Source organism: Lepidochelys kempii, chromosome 26 (genome assembly GCF_965140285.1).
Source record: "Lepidochelys kempii isolate rLepKem1 chromosome 26, rLepKem1.hap1, whole genome shotgun sequence".
NCBI classification, from domain to species: Eukaryota; Metazoa; Chordata; order Testudines; family Cheloniidae; genus Lepidochelys; species Lepidochelys kempii.
In genome coordinates this window covers 5,101,091-5,118,247 of record NC_136405.1, presented here as the reverse complement: position 1 = coordinate 5,118,247, position 17,157 = coordinate 5,101,091, and the positions used below count along the sequence as shown (strand labels likewise).

At 47.1% G+C, this 17,157-nt stretch overlaps 1 protein-coding gene across 3 annotated transcripts in view; it reads left to right on the top strand.

The window, feature by feature from the left end:
• The window catches only part of GFRA2 (GDNF family receptor alpha 2), a 98,019-nt gene extending 93,687 nt beyond the window's left edge, over window positions 1-4,332 (top strand). For 2 of the 3 annotated variants that reach the window (XM_073325055.2, XM_073325052.2), the window contains 2 exons: window positions 1,082-1,135; window positions 2,856-4,332. In XM_073325055.2, coding sequence (XP_073181156.1) covers window positions 1,082-1,135; window positions 2,856-2,984 — 183 coding nt within the window. In that variant the 3' untranslated portion in view covers window positions 2,985-4,332. The remainder of the gene's footprint in view (window positions 1-1,081; window positions 1,136-2,855) is intronic. The other variant, XM_073325054.2, reaches the window with a different exon arrangement.
• The last annotated feature ends 12,825 nt before the right edge of the window (window positions 4,333-17,157 follow it).

The following is a 17,157-nucleotide window of genomic DNA, read 5'->3' as shown; positions in this document are numbered from 1 at the left end:
AATAAGAATGATATCTGGATTCATCTGCTGGAAGACTTTCAGACAAGGAACACAAGAGATGTGAATGTAGTCAATCGGAGTTTGCAGAAGTTGAATGGATATTTGCAGATTTATTTTGTTTGCACTATCTGCCCAGATCTAGGCAGGAGTCCAGCAGAGAGGCTAAGCAGCCCAGGGAGTGAGGGATGAGAATTTTCTTTCTTCTCTCCTTCTCAAAGCTTTTCTGGCAGCCCCAGCGTACGCAGAGCACACCGAGAGACTTAATGTTTCAATACCAGACACACACTCTGAACTGCCTTCAAATGCCCCATGCAAATGTGGAAGCCTGGTAATTGCAGGCCTGTGATCAGAATAAAAACAGTTTGGGATGCCCTTGCAGGCCGGCTCTGCAAGGACAGTGGAAAATGACAAAAGTTCAGCTCCCATGAAATTGGGCTTAGTGTGCTCCGGAGGGAGAGCGTGTTTGAGCAGGGCTGGTGGAATGAGTCAGGCCTTTAGAACCGAGGGCACGGAACAGCCAGCACATTCCTTTCTTACCAGCTAAAGGGAATGATTTGTCTCATCCACAACGTAACACCGGAGGTAGATCTTACTGCTTTTTTTGGAGATTAAAGAGAAGTGACAGGAAGGAGGAAGCCTGGTCTGGAATTGCCCGACAAAGATGCTTCCTTGCACCCCCTTTAGTCTGTCGCAGACTGTGAGGAGTGACCAGTGATGTTCCATGGCTGTTACGGGTGTTAATCTCTGACCAAGCACAGTCTGTCCACGATGCAGCATGGATGGCCTATTACTTAAAGCAAGTGCCTGGGAGTCAGGACTCCTGGGTTCTGTTCCCAGCTCCGTGAAGGAATGTAATATAGTGGCTAGAGAAGGTGGCTGGGAGTTAGGGCTCCTGCGCTCTGTTCCCCTCTGCCACAAACTTCATGTGTGATCCTGGGCAAGTCACTTTAGCTCTTTCTGCCTCTGTTTCCCCATCTATAAAATGGGGGTAATGATAGTTGGCTACCAGGTCTGATTTCAGGTTGCATGAAACCCTAAGACATTTGGCAAGACCTCCTGGCTTGTTCTCTCTCCTCCACAGGAACATGGACCGAAGCTAAACAAATCCAAAGAGCACAGTCTCTGCTTCTCGGAGGTATGTGTCAGGGGCATCTCCTGGGAAGAGAGAAAGGGGCAGGCTGGAGAGCATGGAAGTGTGAGCATAGGGGTGCTTTGTGCCATGCATACATGCCAATAGAGGCAAGAGATGGAGCCAGATTCAGTTACAAATGAGGCTCAGCATATCTACTGGGACTGTAAGGTTTCTCTAAGCTGAGCTGGTCTTCAACTGCTGTATCTACAGGGCTACCCTTTAAGGAATTAAAGAAAAAAGCCAGGCTTTTAAAATCCCATGAGCCTGTTCCTACTCCGTTTCCACATCTCAGTGGTACTGTATGTGTGTATCCCTAACACCTACTCACCCCTGTTGTGTTTTGCTGGCTCTAGAATATGTGCTAACCCTAATTACGGCCCGATTCTGCAATGTTCTATGTGTTCAATCTTAAGTGTTCCTATAGGGCTCCAGCCTGAGCCTGAGTGTCTACGCTGCAATTTTACAGCCTGCGAGCCCAAGTCAGCTGACCCAGGCCAGCCACTGGTGCTTATTTGCTGTGTAGACCTATCTATAGCCCCTGTCACCTTGGAATCTAGGCGTTGTCCAGGCAATGAAGCAATGGGAAGTTGAAGGGGCCAATCATCTTGCCAGAGAGTGCTTAGCATCTTAGGCCTTGTCTCCACGAGAGAACGGAACCATTTCTATTCAGCTGGATTAAGCACAAACCGTTTAGTATGTCCACATTAGCCAGGCTGAATCGGTTTAAGGACCCCTTGAAGGTTTGCTTCTCATCCGCACTAAAGCAATTCATTTGCAATGCCCTCTGGGTATCTCTCCCACAGTACTCAGCTCAGCTTCCATATGCAGTGCATTCTGGGAGATTTCACAAGGCCACTGGTGCACCGTAGGATAGTGGGAGGCATAGCATTACTGTTCAGCTAGGTGTGTTCATACTGGCACCATAACGACTGAGACTCAAAGTGTTCTGTTTACATCTGCTGTAGCAGAGTTGGCTTGGCACAGCTGTGACCCGGCAGCTTTGTGAGGAGCTGGTTGACATGATGTTTTTTTTCTTCAGCTCTTGAAATGTTGACGACATTTTTAAATACCTAAAAAGGGGAGATTTTGGATGAAATTTTCACACACAAAAAATTCACCTGTTTTTTTAACAAATGACAGAGCAGGCTTGACATTTTCAAAAAAAAATCAAAATTTTGAAATGAAAAATTCAGTTTTGAAAATAATCAAAAATGTGGAAAAAAATTCCGATATCTGAGAAAAATGCAAGCTCTTTGATTTCTTTAAATCCCTTCCCAAATTCAGAAGGAAAACAAAAGCTGTTTCCCAAAGATCCCCACCCTACCCTAGTAGCCAACCAGATCTGGCTAGAGTTGGTAGCATGATTTTTCAACGCTGAGGGAAAAAGCCACTGAAACAAGCTACCAAGGGAAGTGGTAGATTACCCATCTCTTGATGTCTTCAAGTCAATATTGGATCCCTTGCTGGAAGATATGCTGTAGACAGACACAAGTTACTGGGCACAGTACAGAGATAACTGGCTGTTATTCTCTGGCCTGAGTTATGCAGGAGTCAAACTAGAAGATGTATTGGTCCCTCCTGGTCTTAAAATCTATGAGCAGGTAGAAACAGTGTTTATTACAGCAGATACATTATTCCAAGATAAGATCAGATGCTTTCCCTTATGCAAACACAGAGCTCTGCCACTGTACTAAACTCCTGTTTTCCATTCCTCTGCTCACAGACACTGCTGACCACAGACATTATGCCAGACCAGAAGACTTTTGTGGACCAGAAGGCATCTGGCAGCCGACATTCAGCCAGGGGTATCCTCTCTGGTCTCCCATTCCTTCTTGTGAAACTGGCGTTATAAAGGAGAGAGGAACCGCATTGTGAAGGAAATACCAACTAAACCCACACTCGCGCGCACACACACCCAAAAACTCTTGCAAGAATTCTCTCTCTCTCAACTTGTTTTCTCCCAGGGTTTCTGCTTTTGAGAAATTAAATAAAAGAGAATCCTTGTGTCAGACACTTAATGTGCAAGAATAGAGTTAACGCCGGCCCTGGGAGCACCGACCTCTGCGTGGACATGCATCCCAGCGGATGAACTTTGATCATTTTCTTTTATAGGTACTTATGTTTTTTTTCCTTTCTGAAGCAAGAGCCTGAGACTCACAACAAACTTACACGTGTGCACACACAAACAATGGATCCAAAGCTGTGAACAGAACTAGGGGGAACAGGCAGTGACCTACTGAAGCTTTGGTGAAGGCCAAGGGACAGAGAATGACCTGCCACTTCCTGGATGGACTCTGGCAGTGCCAGGATCACTATAGCTGTTTGCAGGAGGCTGGTGGGAGGATGGAGCGAAGGACAGAAACTTTTTTTCCTTCCCATGTTCAGTTTCTCTTTGCTGCTTGAGAATTCTGTATGTTTAATTCCCACCCCAGATGAAGTCTGGTATTCTGTATCCTGGGAAATCCACATGCTAGTGTTTTACGTCCCCCCACTCAAACCACGGTGGGGAAGGTGTGTGTGTGGGGGAACAATGAACGTTTCACATGCGGACCCCAATCTCCCCTTTGAGGCTGCATCCCTGACTGGATGGGCAAACACTGGATCAGGATGCAGGCTGCTCGGAACCCCGGGGATTCTTTTGCCAGTTCCAAGGTGGGGTGGGCGTCTCTTTAAATCTTTTCCTTTCCTGGGATTGGTGAAAATTTTAAAATCAAAGACAAAAACCTCCACCGTTAAAAGGTTGTCTCGATGTTTCCAAATTGCTCTTTCGATGGGGATCTTTTCCTTTATCCTGTTGGGTTTGGGTTGGACAGGAGAGGCCATCCATGGATGGGGGGGGGCCTCTGTATGTTATTCTCTTTCCGTTTTCTTTTGTTTTATATATACATATATAGTGTATGTATATAGAGACCACCTATATCAACATATATGTATGTATATACATAACCATATACATATACTGTGTGGCTTTTTTTTGTAATTCCTTTCTTTCCTTTTTTTAAAATGATCAACCAACAACAACAACAAAATGTATTATTGTAAAATTTATTTTTTTTAATAATGTCTATAATGGAAAAAATAAAATAAAACCAAGAACAAAAACAAAACCTTAATTCTCCCAGCCACTGATAGGGCTTTGGGAACAGGAGAGCGACCAATAAGTTTAACCAATGGCTAAAATAAACATCATAGGAAGCAAATGGCGTCCTGTTTAGTTCAAAGCGCCTGGTCCCTGCTGCTCTGTTGATGTCCTCGTGCTGGCATGGACAGTGCCCCCGCCAAGTGCAGCAGCAGTCAAAGTGTGTGGCTTCTAAACGGTCATTTTTGACCCAGTCCATGGAAACTGGGGAAGCAGAGGGATGACTGGGCTGGGAGAAGGCATTTGTCCACACTGGGTAGTCAGGTATCTTATGTTCCATGTGAGATCAGGTAATCTCTCTATTTTAGGTACTTATATGGCCCCATTACCACAGTGTCTGTGCACCTCACAGAGTCTATGCATTTATTCTCACCACACCCCTATAAGGCCGGGCACTGCTGTTGTCCCTGGGAACTGAGGCCCAGAGAGGCTAAGGGGGAGATTTTCAAACACATCTAAGTGACTCAGGAGTCTGTCTCATGTTCAAACCTGACTGAGGTACCGAGAGCCTTAGTTCTATTGGCTTTCAATGTGGTTAGGCTCCAAAGTGCCCGAGTCCCTTCTGCAAATGAGACATGGGCTCCTAAGGCTGTTAGGTACCTAGGGCCAGATTTTTAAAGAGATCTAGGCCTTGAATGAAGCAGCTAGGCGCCTCATGGGATTTTCAAAGGTGCCCAACTCCCACTGAGTAGGTGCTAGCTGCATCCATAGGCACCTAAACACCTTTAAAAATCTGGCCCCCAGTGACTTCGTCAGGTTATCTGTGACAGAGCAGGGAAGTGAATCCAGGTCTCCTGAGTCCTGTCGCCTAAATGCTGCCCCATCCTTTCCTATAACCTTCAGCTATACTGGCCCATCCATTCTGGAATCTCACCCCACTCCTCGAGGTTCCCCATCAGGATTCGTTGTTTGGAGGGGTCTGGGCTTTCCTTGTGGACCTCCCCTGTAGAACTACTCCTGCACAATTGGCTTGTATATCTGTCAAGCTCCTCTCCCTGCATCTCTTTGTGTTTACTGTTTAGAGATGCTTCTCAATGCCTGTGTGAGTAGCTTCAGGTGTTTCCCACTGGGGATGATGAGCTACTCGCACACCTGCCTACTTATTTGCTGTACATGAAGGATCCCTAGCGTGCTCTGGAAACAACACCTTTTACTAATGGCATTAACATTACCCTCAGCAGTGCCTGTCTTAGGGAGAGAGCTCGGTGCCTGCTCTCTTCAACTGCTGGGCTTGACTCAGTGGAGCTGTGTGATACAGATTCGGCAGAATGAAGCATGGTTTGGGGCTTGCGTAACACAGTTGATCAGATCTGAGGTTTTTTCCAAAGCCAGATCTGTGCCCTGTTTATCAGATTCCCTTGGAGTTTGCAGGGTGAGGCAAGACTGAACCTCCTTCTGCTTTGGGCCTCCCCCTGCTACCTTACAGCTCTGAGAGAGAAGGCTCCCTGCAGAATGAGAGAGTTGCATTATGGGAGGAAGAGCCCTGCTATGGCCATGTGTGCTCTTTACTCCGCAGAAGTGGGCCCCCTTCACCGGAGGGGAAATAGCTCCTTCCTTATGAAACACAGAACTGTGTGATTCAATGGAGTGGGGCAGAAAATCACAGAAATCTTCCCCGAATCCTGCCACACACATGCAAGCCCCCACCCTCGGCACAGACACATTCGACAAAGGCCCTCAAAGAGGAGAATCCCCAAGGTTGTCCCCAAGGCTACTTGAAATTTGCCAGGGGAGGAGTTTTGTGAAGAGCGGTGAAATAAGCCCTCTCAGAGCCTGCACTGAACACCAGATGCCCTGTTGTTTAGCCACAAGTCCTCAGCCTCCTGCAGGAATTGGAGTCCTGCACAATCACAATTCTACAGTCTTCTTTTCATCACCATGTTGTACATCCTCTGAGACCAATTTGGGCTGCACTCCTGCTTTCCATAACTCCTTATGGGCCAAGGGAGGCTCAACTGATCAAGCTTTCTTGTAAGCAAAGTTGCCGTTAAGACAGGGGATCTCTTGTACACATAGATGGGACTGGACACTGGATGGATGGGGTGGAGTGGTGCTCTGAGGTGGTACTGAGATTCTCTTTCTCAGGTGCTTTGCTGGCTGATTCTAGCTCACAGGCTCAGAGTCCAACTGATCACCAGATTCAGGGTCAGGAAGGAATTTCACCGCAGGTCAGCTTGTCGGTGGCCTTGGAGTTTTTTTGTCTTGCTCTGCAGTGTGGGCTGGTGTTCGCCTGCAGGGATCATCTGGGTATAGCTCACTAAAGTAATTCACCGCCATTGCAGAGGCATGCACCTTGGTCCCTCTAGTTCTCTGCATGTGGCACACTACAGTTTATTCTTTTGAGGACTGTAATACTTCGTCTAATTCTGGCTGTTGGGCTTGGTGTAGCGATGGTGTTTAGTGGCTTGATAGACAGTCAGAGTAGGTGATCCGGTGGTCCCGTCTGGCCTTAAACCCTAGGACTCTGTGACAAGGAGCAAATGGCTGCTCTCAGCTCTGTGCTCAGAGCTCCCATTGCAGGAGTGGGAGGTGAAATTCATTCTGGGGTATAGGACCAGCATCACGCTACGAAGTGGGATTTTGCTGATGCCCGGGCTTTGCACTGGCCCTCCGCACAGGGTGAATTTCACCCCTTACAATGCCTTGAGCACCTGCATTGCAAGTTGACTTCAAGGGACATTGCAGCTGCTCAGCATCAGTTCCTCAACACCGAATGCTGGGTTTAATGCTCTGCATGGAATGAAGCCAGGTGGCAGGATCCTCTTGTGAACAGTAACCATCAAGCACTGCACGGCCCCTCCTCCGAGAAACAAAAAGTGAAACTGTTCATTTCTTGGGTGCCAGTACCAATGTTACAGATCAGGGCTCCCCTGTGCTGGGAGATGCACATACACATGGTATCCCTGCACTACAGCAGGGAGGTGTAATTCCCAGCTCGGGTACATGGCGACATGCCAACTCAGCCGCCTGGCCACGTTGGCACAGATGGCAGCTCAAGCAAGCTGCCAGAGTAAAAGCCCATCTGGAATCCTAGGTATGTACTCCAGTAGATGGCCTGAGCAGCCACTGCCAGGTTGCTATTGTTAGCATGCTAACCTGAGCAGAGCTAAAGCATGTGCATCTACCCAAACTAGGAATTACACCTCCAGCTGCAGCATAGATGCACCCCTATAGTGAGAGAAAGCACTGCCTGCCCCCAAAGCACTTACAGTCTAAATAAACAAAACAAAGTGTGTGTGTGTGGGGGGGGGGGCGGGGAATAAAACGACTCACCCAAGGTCATGCAACAAGCCAGTGGCAGAGCCAGAAACAGATCTTTATTTCTGACTCTCCGACCAGTGCCCAACTCTTTGGACTACACCCTCTCACCGTTTGAGCCGTATGTGTCACATATGCTTCCTTTACTGACAAAACCAGTAGCTACTACTCTCAGCCCAGCAGAGGAAGCAGGATTCAGTTGCATTAACCCAGTTACCTGCTAAATTCTGATTCTCTTCCCCCACCCTCATCTTCATGATCAGGGATGATGCAGAGAGCAGAGCAAGAAGAGCACAGCTCAGTTTTCCAGGAGTGAGTTGGAGCCAGAAAATTTAGTGGGGAGAAATAAATGTCCCCGCTGAAATTTGTAAAACTAAACAGATTTGATGTGGAAGTTGCCAAGGGGAAGATAAATATGTCACGTCTCTTGCAGGAGTCACTTTGCAAACCCAGACTGCTCTTTAATACATTCACTCCTATAACAGCTAAGGGAATGACAGGCACTGTAAACAGAAAGCCAGATGTGCAAAGCAGTTTGGTGCTGAAAAATATCAACAGCTATCCAGGACTCCAGAGGATGGGGCAGAGGGAGTAACTGGATGCCTGGCATGTGGGGTATTTAGGGCCAAAGTTTGTGTGCCTTATGCTGGCTAAATGCCAAAGAAATCAGCTGATCTCGGGCCTCAGAAAGGACTGAAGGATTTTGCCCTTAAAGCTGATTTTCAAAAGGAAAAACAACTTGGACTGGGTCTTCTTTTTGGGGGGGAGGGAGGGGGGTCTGCATTTTTTCCCTGCTTGTTTTTTTTAACCCTAGAAATATCAGGAATGTCAAACCTTGTTAAAAATAATATTCAAATTTTGGAAGGGAATATCAACCCTGCTGCTTCCGGACATGAATTTATTAATCTCTAAGGTGCCTCAAAGACTCCTCGTTGTTTTTGCTGATACAGACTAACATGGCTACCCCTGTCACCCCTAATGGAGGTGAGGGTCAGGAAGAAACTTCTCTTAGAGGCAGGTTCATAGAATATCAGAGTTGGAAGGGACCTCAGGAGGTCATCTAGTCCAACCCCCTGCTCAAAGCAGGACCAATCCCCAGTTTTTGCCCCAGATCCCTAAATGGCCCCCTCAAGGACTGAGCTCACAACCCTGGGTTTAGCAGGCCAATGCTCAAACCACTGAGCTATCCCTCCTCCCCATATGCCATATCTGCCTACTGCAAAGCTGCTTGCACCTTCTTGGTCTGAGCCAGTATGGTAATCTCGATCTGTGGTGGGGTGTATTTCCTATCCAGGTGATGAAAGGGTTAAAGTGAGCCTGAGAGGCCAACTAACACACAGCTGCTTAACTGAAGATGAAGCCCAGCTGGGAAGGGGCTGAGAGAAAGAGTGGCCCAGAAATGGGGTTGGAGGGAAAGAGAGAGGAACCTTGCAAGCACTGTTGGGGATTAGAGTGGGTCAAGGAGAAACACTGGGAGACAGACGGAGAGCTAGCTAGTCATGGGGTCCTTGCCGGAGTAGAGAAGGCTGGCAAGCAGCCAGGGTGTAGTGGTGTCATTTACGATGGAACAAGGGGGGCAGTTGCCCAACCCAGACTTTTCATAGGGCTATCTACTCCATTATGTCTTCCATATTTTGGGTGTCTCCCACCTGACCTTGTAAGATACAATATAATCACATATAATATTCTCTATGCTAATGCAACTTTGATCTGTGCCCTGCCCCTGTGCCCCCCCCCCCACACACCCAAATTTTTCTGAAATGATGCTAGGGTGGAGCAGGCTCTGGTGATTTTTTCCTGAAAGGAGAGCAGGAGCGGATCTGCTAGGAAGAATCCCAGGAGGTTTTTAACTGGGGAATAGAGGAGGGAAGCTAGAGAAGGATGCAAGGTCAAGTGCAAGGAGGGTGGCAGTAGGTTTAAATACACTTATTGGTTTGTGATTTTATTGGGAGATTCCAGGGGATGACTCTGTGAGTCCCAATGCTGACAGTTGGATGAACCTAGAGCGGTTGTGGCGGAGAGGGCTTGAGAAAAGCCTGGTAGGAAGAAGTCTGGTGGCATGAACCTTGGCTGCCTGTCTTGGGGTCCTTGGATTGGAGCCCAGTGGAGGGGGTGGGGGCTGGGTTCCCCTATTAGCTGGTGGTGTGGGGCCCTGGGAGGAGGGAAAAGATGACTCAGAGCCCTTAGAGGAGGGTGTGATGGCCGTGGGGCCCAGAATCAGGGCTGAAGCCCATTTTAAAAGGAACATTTGGACTTTTAGTTGTGAGCCTTGGGGTGGGATTGAATCGTGACTCTGCCAGAGGGCTGAGTTACGGGAAGAGAGACCACTGCAGGTCAGGAGAGATTGTCAGCAGAGGGAGCCAGATGGAGAAAAGCCTACTACACCCACGCCCCGCCACAAGGGAGCATGCCAGCAGCGAGAGCGCTATCTTTTGCGGGGGGTCTTAGCTGAAAACATGGAAATATGGACTGAGAGCTCTCTCAACCCCTATCCACATCTTTAACAAGGATATCTTTACCCTATGAGTCTCTCAGGCATCAGCGTTAAAGAGATAATTACCAGGAAACGCAAGGTTTAAAGGACCCGGAGTCAAAAATCACTCCCTCTCTCGGTTAATTGAATTTCACTTGCATGGCTTCTCTGATGTTATAACCCTATCGAATTTGGTCCTCCATAGAGTCTTGTTTTCTAATAGAAAAAACCCAGACCCATCCCTGACTTTTTGTGGCCTTCTCCATCCAACATGAAGAAGTACAAAAGGCACAAATCATGACTTCTCCGGACCCCACTTCCTCTGCTCAGCGGTCACGTTCCAACCACCCCAGAACCTCTAGTCTCTGTTCCATCTAGTTCTTCTGGGGCACAGAGATGATTGAGCCTAGTCATATTTTAAACAATAAAAAGCTCCCAATTATGCCTCACGCTGATTCAACAGCTTGTCTAGGCTTCAGAGAGACATCCTGGAATCTTATTTTATAGACAGTGGTAGAACCTAGGAGCCCCAGTCATGAACAACCTCAGAGCTGTACAACCTCAGAGCGAAGGGATGGTTCCTGCCCCAAGAGATTGCAATCACTTGGGCTGAGGCAGCGTTCCTGGGAACTCTGACCCCACTTCCAACAGGTGATGAACACCCTTGATTTTCAGTGAAGTCATTGGACACTGCAGTACTTGGCTCCTCTCCTTTCTCATGCACCCAGGGATAAAGTGATCTTGGGCTTGTTTTCTCCTGAGACAGCATTGCTGCAGAGAGAGGCTTGTTCCCACAGGGCTGTATTTCTCACTTCAAAGTAGTTCAGGAGATTGCAAACTCACCGAGTTTTTTTCTAAACAGAGAGCACAGCCTTAGGTTGCTAAACAAAGATATCAAGCCAGGGTGCTAATTGTCTGAGTGGCGCTGCCCTCCTTGTGTTAGAGCCCAGCTCAGAGTGCAGCCCCTGAGATCTGGCAAACACATCTCCTGTACTTGGCAGGTTCCTCCTCAACATAGTGACTCCCATGGCCCCCCGTTAGCAACTCTCTGAGCTGCACTATTTCAATTACTCTGGCAGCATGGTAGTAGCTTCCCGGCAGGGGTTGGTAGGTGCCATGTTGGAACGTGCTTGTAACTCAAAGGCACAACGTGCTGGGGTTTTTGTATAGCACATCAAAGGCAGTACTTGCAGCTAGTGTGGAAGGGAAGCCGAGGAAGTAAACTGGTGTTGACGTTATGGACCATCCATACAGCTGTTCAACTCCTCTCACAAGGGGCTGCCCGACTGAGCCATGGTGAGGCTTTCCCCTTCCCTTTTGTCCTTCCAGATGAATGTCAAAGGTTTTATGCAGCTTTCTGAACAAAAAAGAATGTGCCCCCTTCAGATAACCCTGCAACTCTCATAACATTAGATACCACCCTATCCTTTCAAAGCACCAGGCAAGATGTTAAAATCTTCATTGTTCCAAAAGAAAGACACGAGGCCAAGGAAGCCAATGTCCCTGGGTTTTTAGTCTTGACTGACTGGCTGCTGCAAACATTCCATGTGCCCGAGCGCAGGAGAAATATGGCATTAAAGAATTGATTAGCTTAAGTTTGGTGCTATGTGTTGTAAATAAAGACCCTGATTAGCAAGTGAAGGAAGGCCTTGAAAATAATGAGTGATCAAGCCAGAAGGGATGGAGTAGGGAGGATGCCTGGCTCACATAATTGAGATAAGGGGAAGTTTTGAAAAAGAAGGTCTCTGCGGTGTCTTTAGGTCTTTTTAAGTAAGACAAAAGGAGCCAACATGGACCTTCCCACCCCACCTACCAACGTTCTCTTAAAAGTAAAGCCTATGTGAACCCAAGTACAACGGAAACCCTGTTGGACAGCAACAAGGAGGGGAGGAAAGGCCTTGTGAAGGAAGGAGGCTGTGGTTTTTATCTGGATTAAGATGGAAACTAGGGGTGAATTGTCTTAAATTGGTTTGCAGCTGAAGTCAGTAATTAGCAATGACATCATTCATTTGTTAAAGGCCATAATGAGTTATGAATTTGAGGGTGCTTTGTCAAACCCTATCTGATCATACTGCCGCACACCAGGGTGATCAGTTTTTCCCCAGATCTGGCCTATTTGTAAGTATACTGATCACACGCTTAGGAACACTGTATCCCTGTACTGGGTGCAGTGACTGCTTATTTTAAGCCGTTAGGTGTGTTTAGAGCTGCTGTATAACAAGCCTTTGGACTTAAAGGAATTTATGGTTACATTAGTGTCTGGCCTCCCATCTTAATATTTTCTAATATTAATAGTTCCAACACCAAGTGGCTTGTACCCACTGTGCTGTCTGAATGCTCCAGTTGGCAGACACCTCTGTGATGGCAAACCTTCTAGGGTATCGAAGTCATGCACCCCCTCTGTGCTGCTGGCTATTCCAGGTACCACTAGATACTATCCGCCAGCAGTGCTGCCAAACATTCCCCATTCAGCGAGGTTGAGTGTGTCTCTTGTGCATCTGAACGCCCCCAATGCGTGTAGGTGTAATTATACCTTCTCTGAGTCAGTTCCAGCCACGCAGGTTGTACAGACACTACTAAATATTTATATCCAAGATAAGACTGATCTGCTGTACTGATGAATGTGCCGGTTCCACTCAGGTAGCTCACACCTACTGTGCTGCTGAATGCATTGTAGCTTCTAGGCGAAACATATTTGTTGTGGGGCTGACGGCAGCAAGTTTAGGATGAAAAATCCTGGCAATATCCCCCGAAGCCTTGCTAAACCTCTCCTCTTAAACTGCTTTTTGTCAAAGCAGGGAGTCGGCATGAGGAACAAAATGCTGACTGTCTGATGCAGCTGAGATAAACGGAAGGAAGGGAGTGCCCCACTGATGTCACAAAGAGCAGGGTTGGAAGGCACCCATTCTAGCTGCCAGGGAAGCATTGGAATATAGGGTCAGACCCCTGGCCCATCTAGTCCAGTGTCCTCTCTCTGACAGCAGCCACATACAAGAAACAAAGCAGATGTGGGGTAATCTGCCCCCACAGAGGTCTCATAGTGATCTCTCATAGTTAGAAGTTGGCTTCAGCCCTGAAGCATGAGTTTTAATATCCTTGCTGACATTTTTGTTATCAATCATGATAACTCTGGATATTCTTTTCCACAGAAATGTCCAATTCCTCTTTGACTCTTAAGTTCTTGGCTTCAGTGACTTCTTGTGGCAGTGAGTTCCACAGTTTAATGCACTGTGTGGAAAAAGTGTGTTTTTTAAATCTGTTTTGGGTATGCCACCTTTTAATTTCATTCAGTGACCCCTTGTCTTGTGTAATGAGCCTGGTGACAACTTGACCATCATAACCCCCTTTGTGAAACTTTGCAGTTTCCCTTTTGTTAAAAGAAGGGGGGAAATATAACACCCCCTTCTCTGTCCTTTGCCACCCCTGATGCAACAGGAGACAAAGTAAGTGATTTTTTTACTGTGTGGATGTCATGCTGCCATGGGACTTCAACACTGCTTTATTTCAATGACAAAGACATCAGATCATATGGAGGCAGTAAGATGGAGTTTGGGCAAGGGACATATGCTTATCAGTCCCTTTAGAAGAACACTTTAGTGGCTGTATTTCAGCTATTCATGGAACACCGTGAAGCCATCCTGGCAAAGATGGTGAGTCTTAAGCCAAACTCTTGCAATAAATTCCTGATGTGTGTTTTGGTGATTGGTAGGTGCAACCACAGCCCCTTCCTTTGGTGATGTGAAGGTTACAAGGTTTTACAGAGCATGGATCTTATCACAGTTAGATTATTTTCTTTTAATTGGCAGCACTGATTTCATTAGATTGATCGGACAAAGAGCATGTGATGTGAGAGGAAGGGATGTCTGCTCCCATGTCACAGGAAGACAAGTGATGTTACAGGAAAGGCAGTGATATCAGCCAGCATATTAAGAAGGGAAGTGATGTTGCAAGGAAGAATGAGGTTGGACTGTATGTCACATGAAGGGATGGGAAGTTGACCTGTCTCAGGAAGGAAAAAGGAGGTGGGAAATTGTTCTGAATAACTGACACACACCTGTAAATCACAGGTACTCCAGCTACACTGAAGACGCCTTATCTGATGGACAAAATAATTGTATTTGCATAACATTTTCTGGAACAGTCCTTTCTGTTGGAAGGAATTCAAGGTGTGTGGAGCAGCTCTTCCTTCCACCTGAGCCCTGGCCAAGACTCATCTCCTAGGGAACTGGAAGAAGACTAAATGGGGGTTAGATTAGATGACACTTGGGGGTCCCTTCTGACCCTATGATTCTATGATAAGACTCCCACATCTTGGGCTAATGTTTAGGCAGCTTTTAAAATCTCTCCCTCTGGTGATGGTCTACTGAGAATCTCCCTCATAATTTCTCTCACTCTTTCTCTCATATTCAAATTGTCACAGCTTGAGCCAGGCCCTGCAGTTCAGAGAAACCCTCAAAGGGAAGGGAAAATGCTCTGGTGTTTTTCAGCCAGTTTCAGCTTCAGCTCAGCTGGAAGAACAGAAACCTTCCTTCACCATTCATGTTTGGATACAACTCTTAAAAGGCAGGGAAAAGAGAGAGAACAGAAGTCTTCTCTTCTAGTCTTCTTTATGAGCACAGCATGCATTTCCACCCCAATGCTTATCGTTATGCATTTGTATTCCAGTAGCACCTTCCTCACAACTGAGATCTGGGCCCCATTGTGCTGGATACTGCACAGACATATTAGAAGACATAGTCCCTGCTCTGAACAGTTTATAATCGAAATAGACAAGACAAAGGGTGGGAGGAAGCATTATTAGCCCCATTTCACAGCTGGAGAACTGAGGCCACAGGGAGAGATCACATATCATTTTGGCACTTGAAAAAGATGGCCAGCCCTTCCAAAAAGTTTGACATGTGTACCCATCAGGTGCTGGGCTTTATGGAGAATCTGGCCATAAAGGTCACCATGGGAGCTGCCAGGTGCTGAATGTTTCTAAAAATCTGGCCCTTATTTAGGTACCTAAATGGGAACTGTGCTCCTCTGAAAACACAGCTCCAAATGTGGGTTCTGAGCCTTTGACATCTGGACCTTGAGTTCTTCAAAATCTGATGCATGTGACTTGCCTGTGCCCAGGTTTCTTGAGTGCCCATGAAAAGCCTGACACACCGAACAGTCTGTTGTCTCTTTTGGTGGCCATATCACACCCATCGCTGTAGTACCAGGGGCCGACACCCCTTCTTTTCAATGGGCTCTGCTATCCCTTTGTTATGGCTGCCCTGGATGCAGCTGCTCTTGCAGGTGAGAAGGGGAAATATCAATTCCTCTTCCTGCAAACGAAGGCAGGTCCTTCGATCAAATAAACAAAATCCAACCAGTGATTATTTCATCCGCCACGGAGAGCGCTTAGCGTTGGCCTGACTCAGACACTGAGGGCAATGCCAGTGACAACCGACGACCTTTGCAACATGCAGAGGTACTTAAAATAGATGGAATGGCACCTTTGCCCCCTTCTAATTAACTTGATGTTATCATTTAGACTTTAATAAGCACCCCAGAGCCAGCATGCTGAGGCAGGTGCCCTCTTTCCCCCCTGTTCTTAATTCTCTATTAAATAAGTTATCACCTCGGGGCTCTCTTGACACTTCCAGAGTTCCTGTGAGCAGATACTTTTGCCTCATTAACAATTCCAAGCTACTTCACTTCACAGGAACTGGTTTCCATTGTGCTGTGTTTAATTTTAAAGACACAATAATAGCCTTTTGCCTGGGCATGATGTTTCTCCAGCCCCAGGCCTCAGACTGCTTTGCAGAAAGAGAAATACCACTAATGTTCCAGAAGGGGAGAAACTGAGGCCTACAGAAGGGGAAGTAACTGGCCCAAGCTGTGCAGCAAGCCAATGATAGAGTTGGGGCTCTAAGCCATGAATCCTAACTCACAGGTCTCAACATGGTGGCACAGGCTAGTGCCAGGTACTGCAGAGATGGAATTCCCAAACGCCTTTGAGGGTGATGCCCAATGAGCATATGTCATATCTATTTCTTTGGCTGACACGGGATTCTGGTGCCCACTGGAGAGAGCCCAGGGATGGACATGGGGATTTCAGGGTGTTGAATGGGCTTTCAGAGGGAGTTCCTGGGAGGCAACCTGAGCTGAAGTGACTAGGCAGAGCTGAGCCTAGTTGGGCCCAGGCCCTTCAAAAGGGGGCTGGGACACATGCCGCTGGCATTGCTTGCCTTGCAATGGTAGCTGGAGGCCTCAGCCAAGATCAGAGACCTGTTCCGCCAGGTGCTGCAGTAAGAGACAGTCCTTGCTCTGGGAAACTCGTTGTCTATATACAGAAGAGACAAAGGGGGTGGGGAGGACAGACTGTTCTCCCCATTTTTATGCACAAGAAACTGAGGCACAGAATTGTGGGCTTGATTCTGCGAAGTGCTGGTTAGCCTCCCAGGAATAAGAACCCCCGCAAGAGCCTGATTTCCAGTTGTTCCGCACACTGGGAACTGAGCAGAGCTGGTCAGGAAATGGGGTTTTTCCCCGCAGAAAATTTCACCAGCAATTTCTAACTTTTCATCACCTCTTTCCCCCCACCAAAAATAAAATGAAATAAAATAAAATAAATCCAATATCTTTTTGACTGAAAACATCACCCCGCACATTCTTGTCCTGTTTTGGTTTTACAGTGAATAACCAGAAACTTTCAGGCAAACAGGCCCTTTCCCTGGAACTGGTCATTTTGTCCAAAAAAAAAAAAAAAAAAAATCCATTGAAGAATTTGTGAGGAAGGCGTTTCCATCAGTCCTACAGCTGAGCTCTTTTTGGCAGGGGGAAGTGGGGACATGACTCCACTTGATCTGGCCACACTAGTGCAGGGAACTGATGGCAGATCTGGGAGCAGAACACAGCTCTCCTGAGCCCCAGTCCAGCTCCTGAATTACAAAACCATCCTTGGTCACATATGCTTGCAGCTTACTTTATGTTCCCTGTGTAAGTCCAGCAGCAGCAGGGTTAAAGAGACCAAATGGAAGAAGTAGATCATTTTGTTTAAGAGGAAAATTAAAAACAAACAGTGCTCACTTCTTTAGGTAGGTAATCGCAAAAGGGCTTCACAGGCCGGGCTGCAGTGCTTGTTAGAAATCACCATGCCCATTACACGTGAGCTCAACAGCTGCC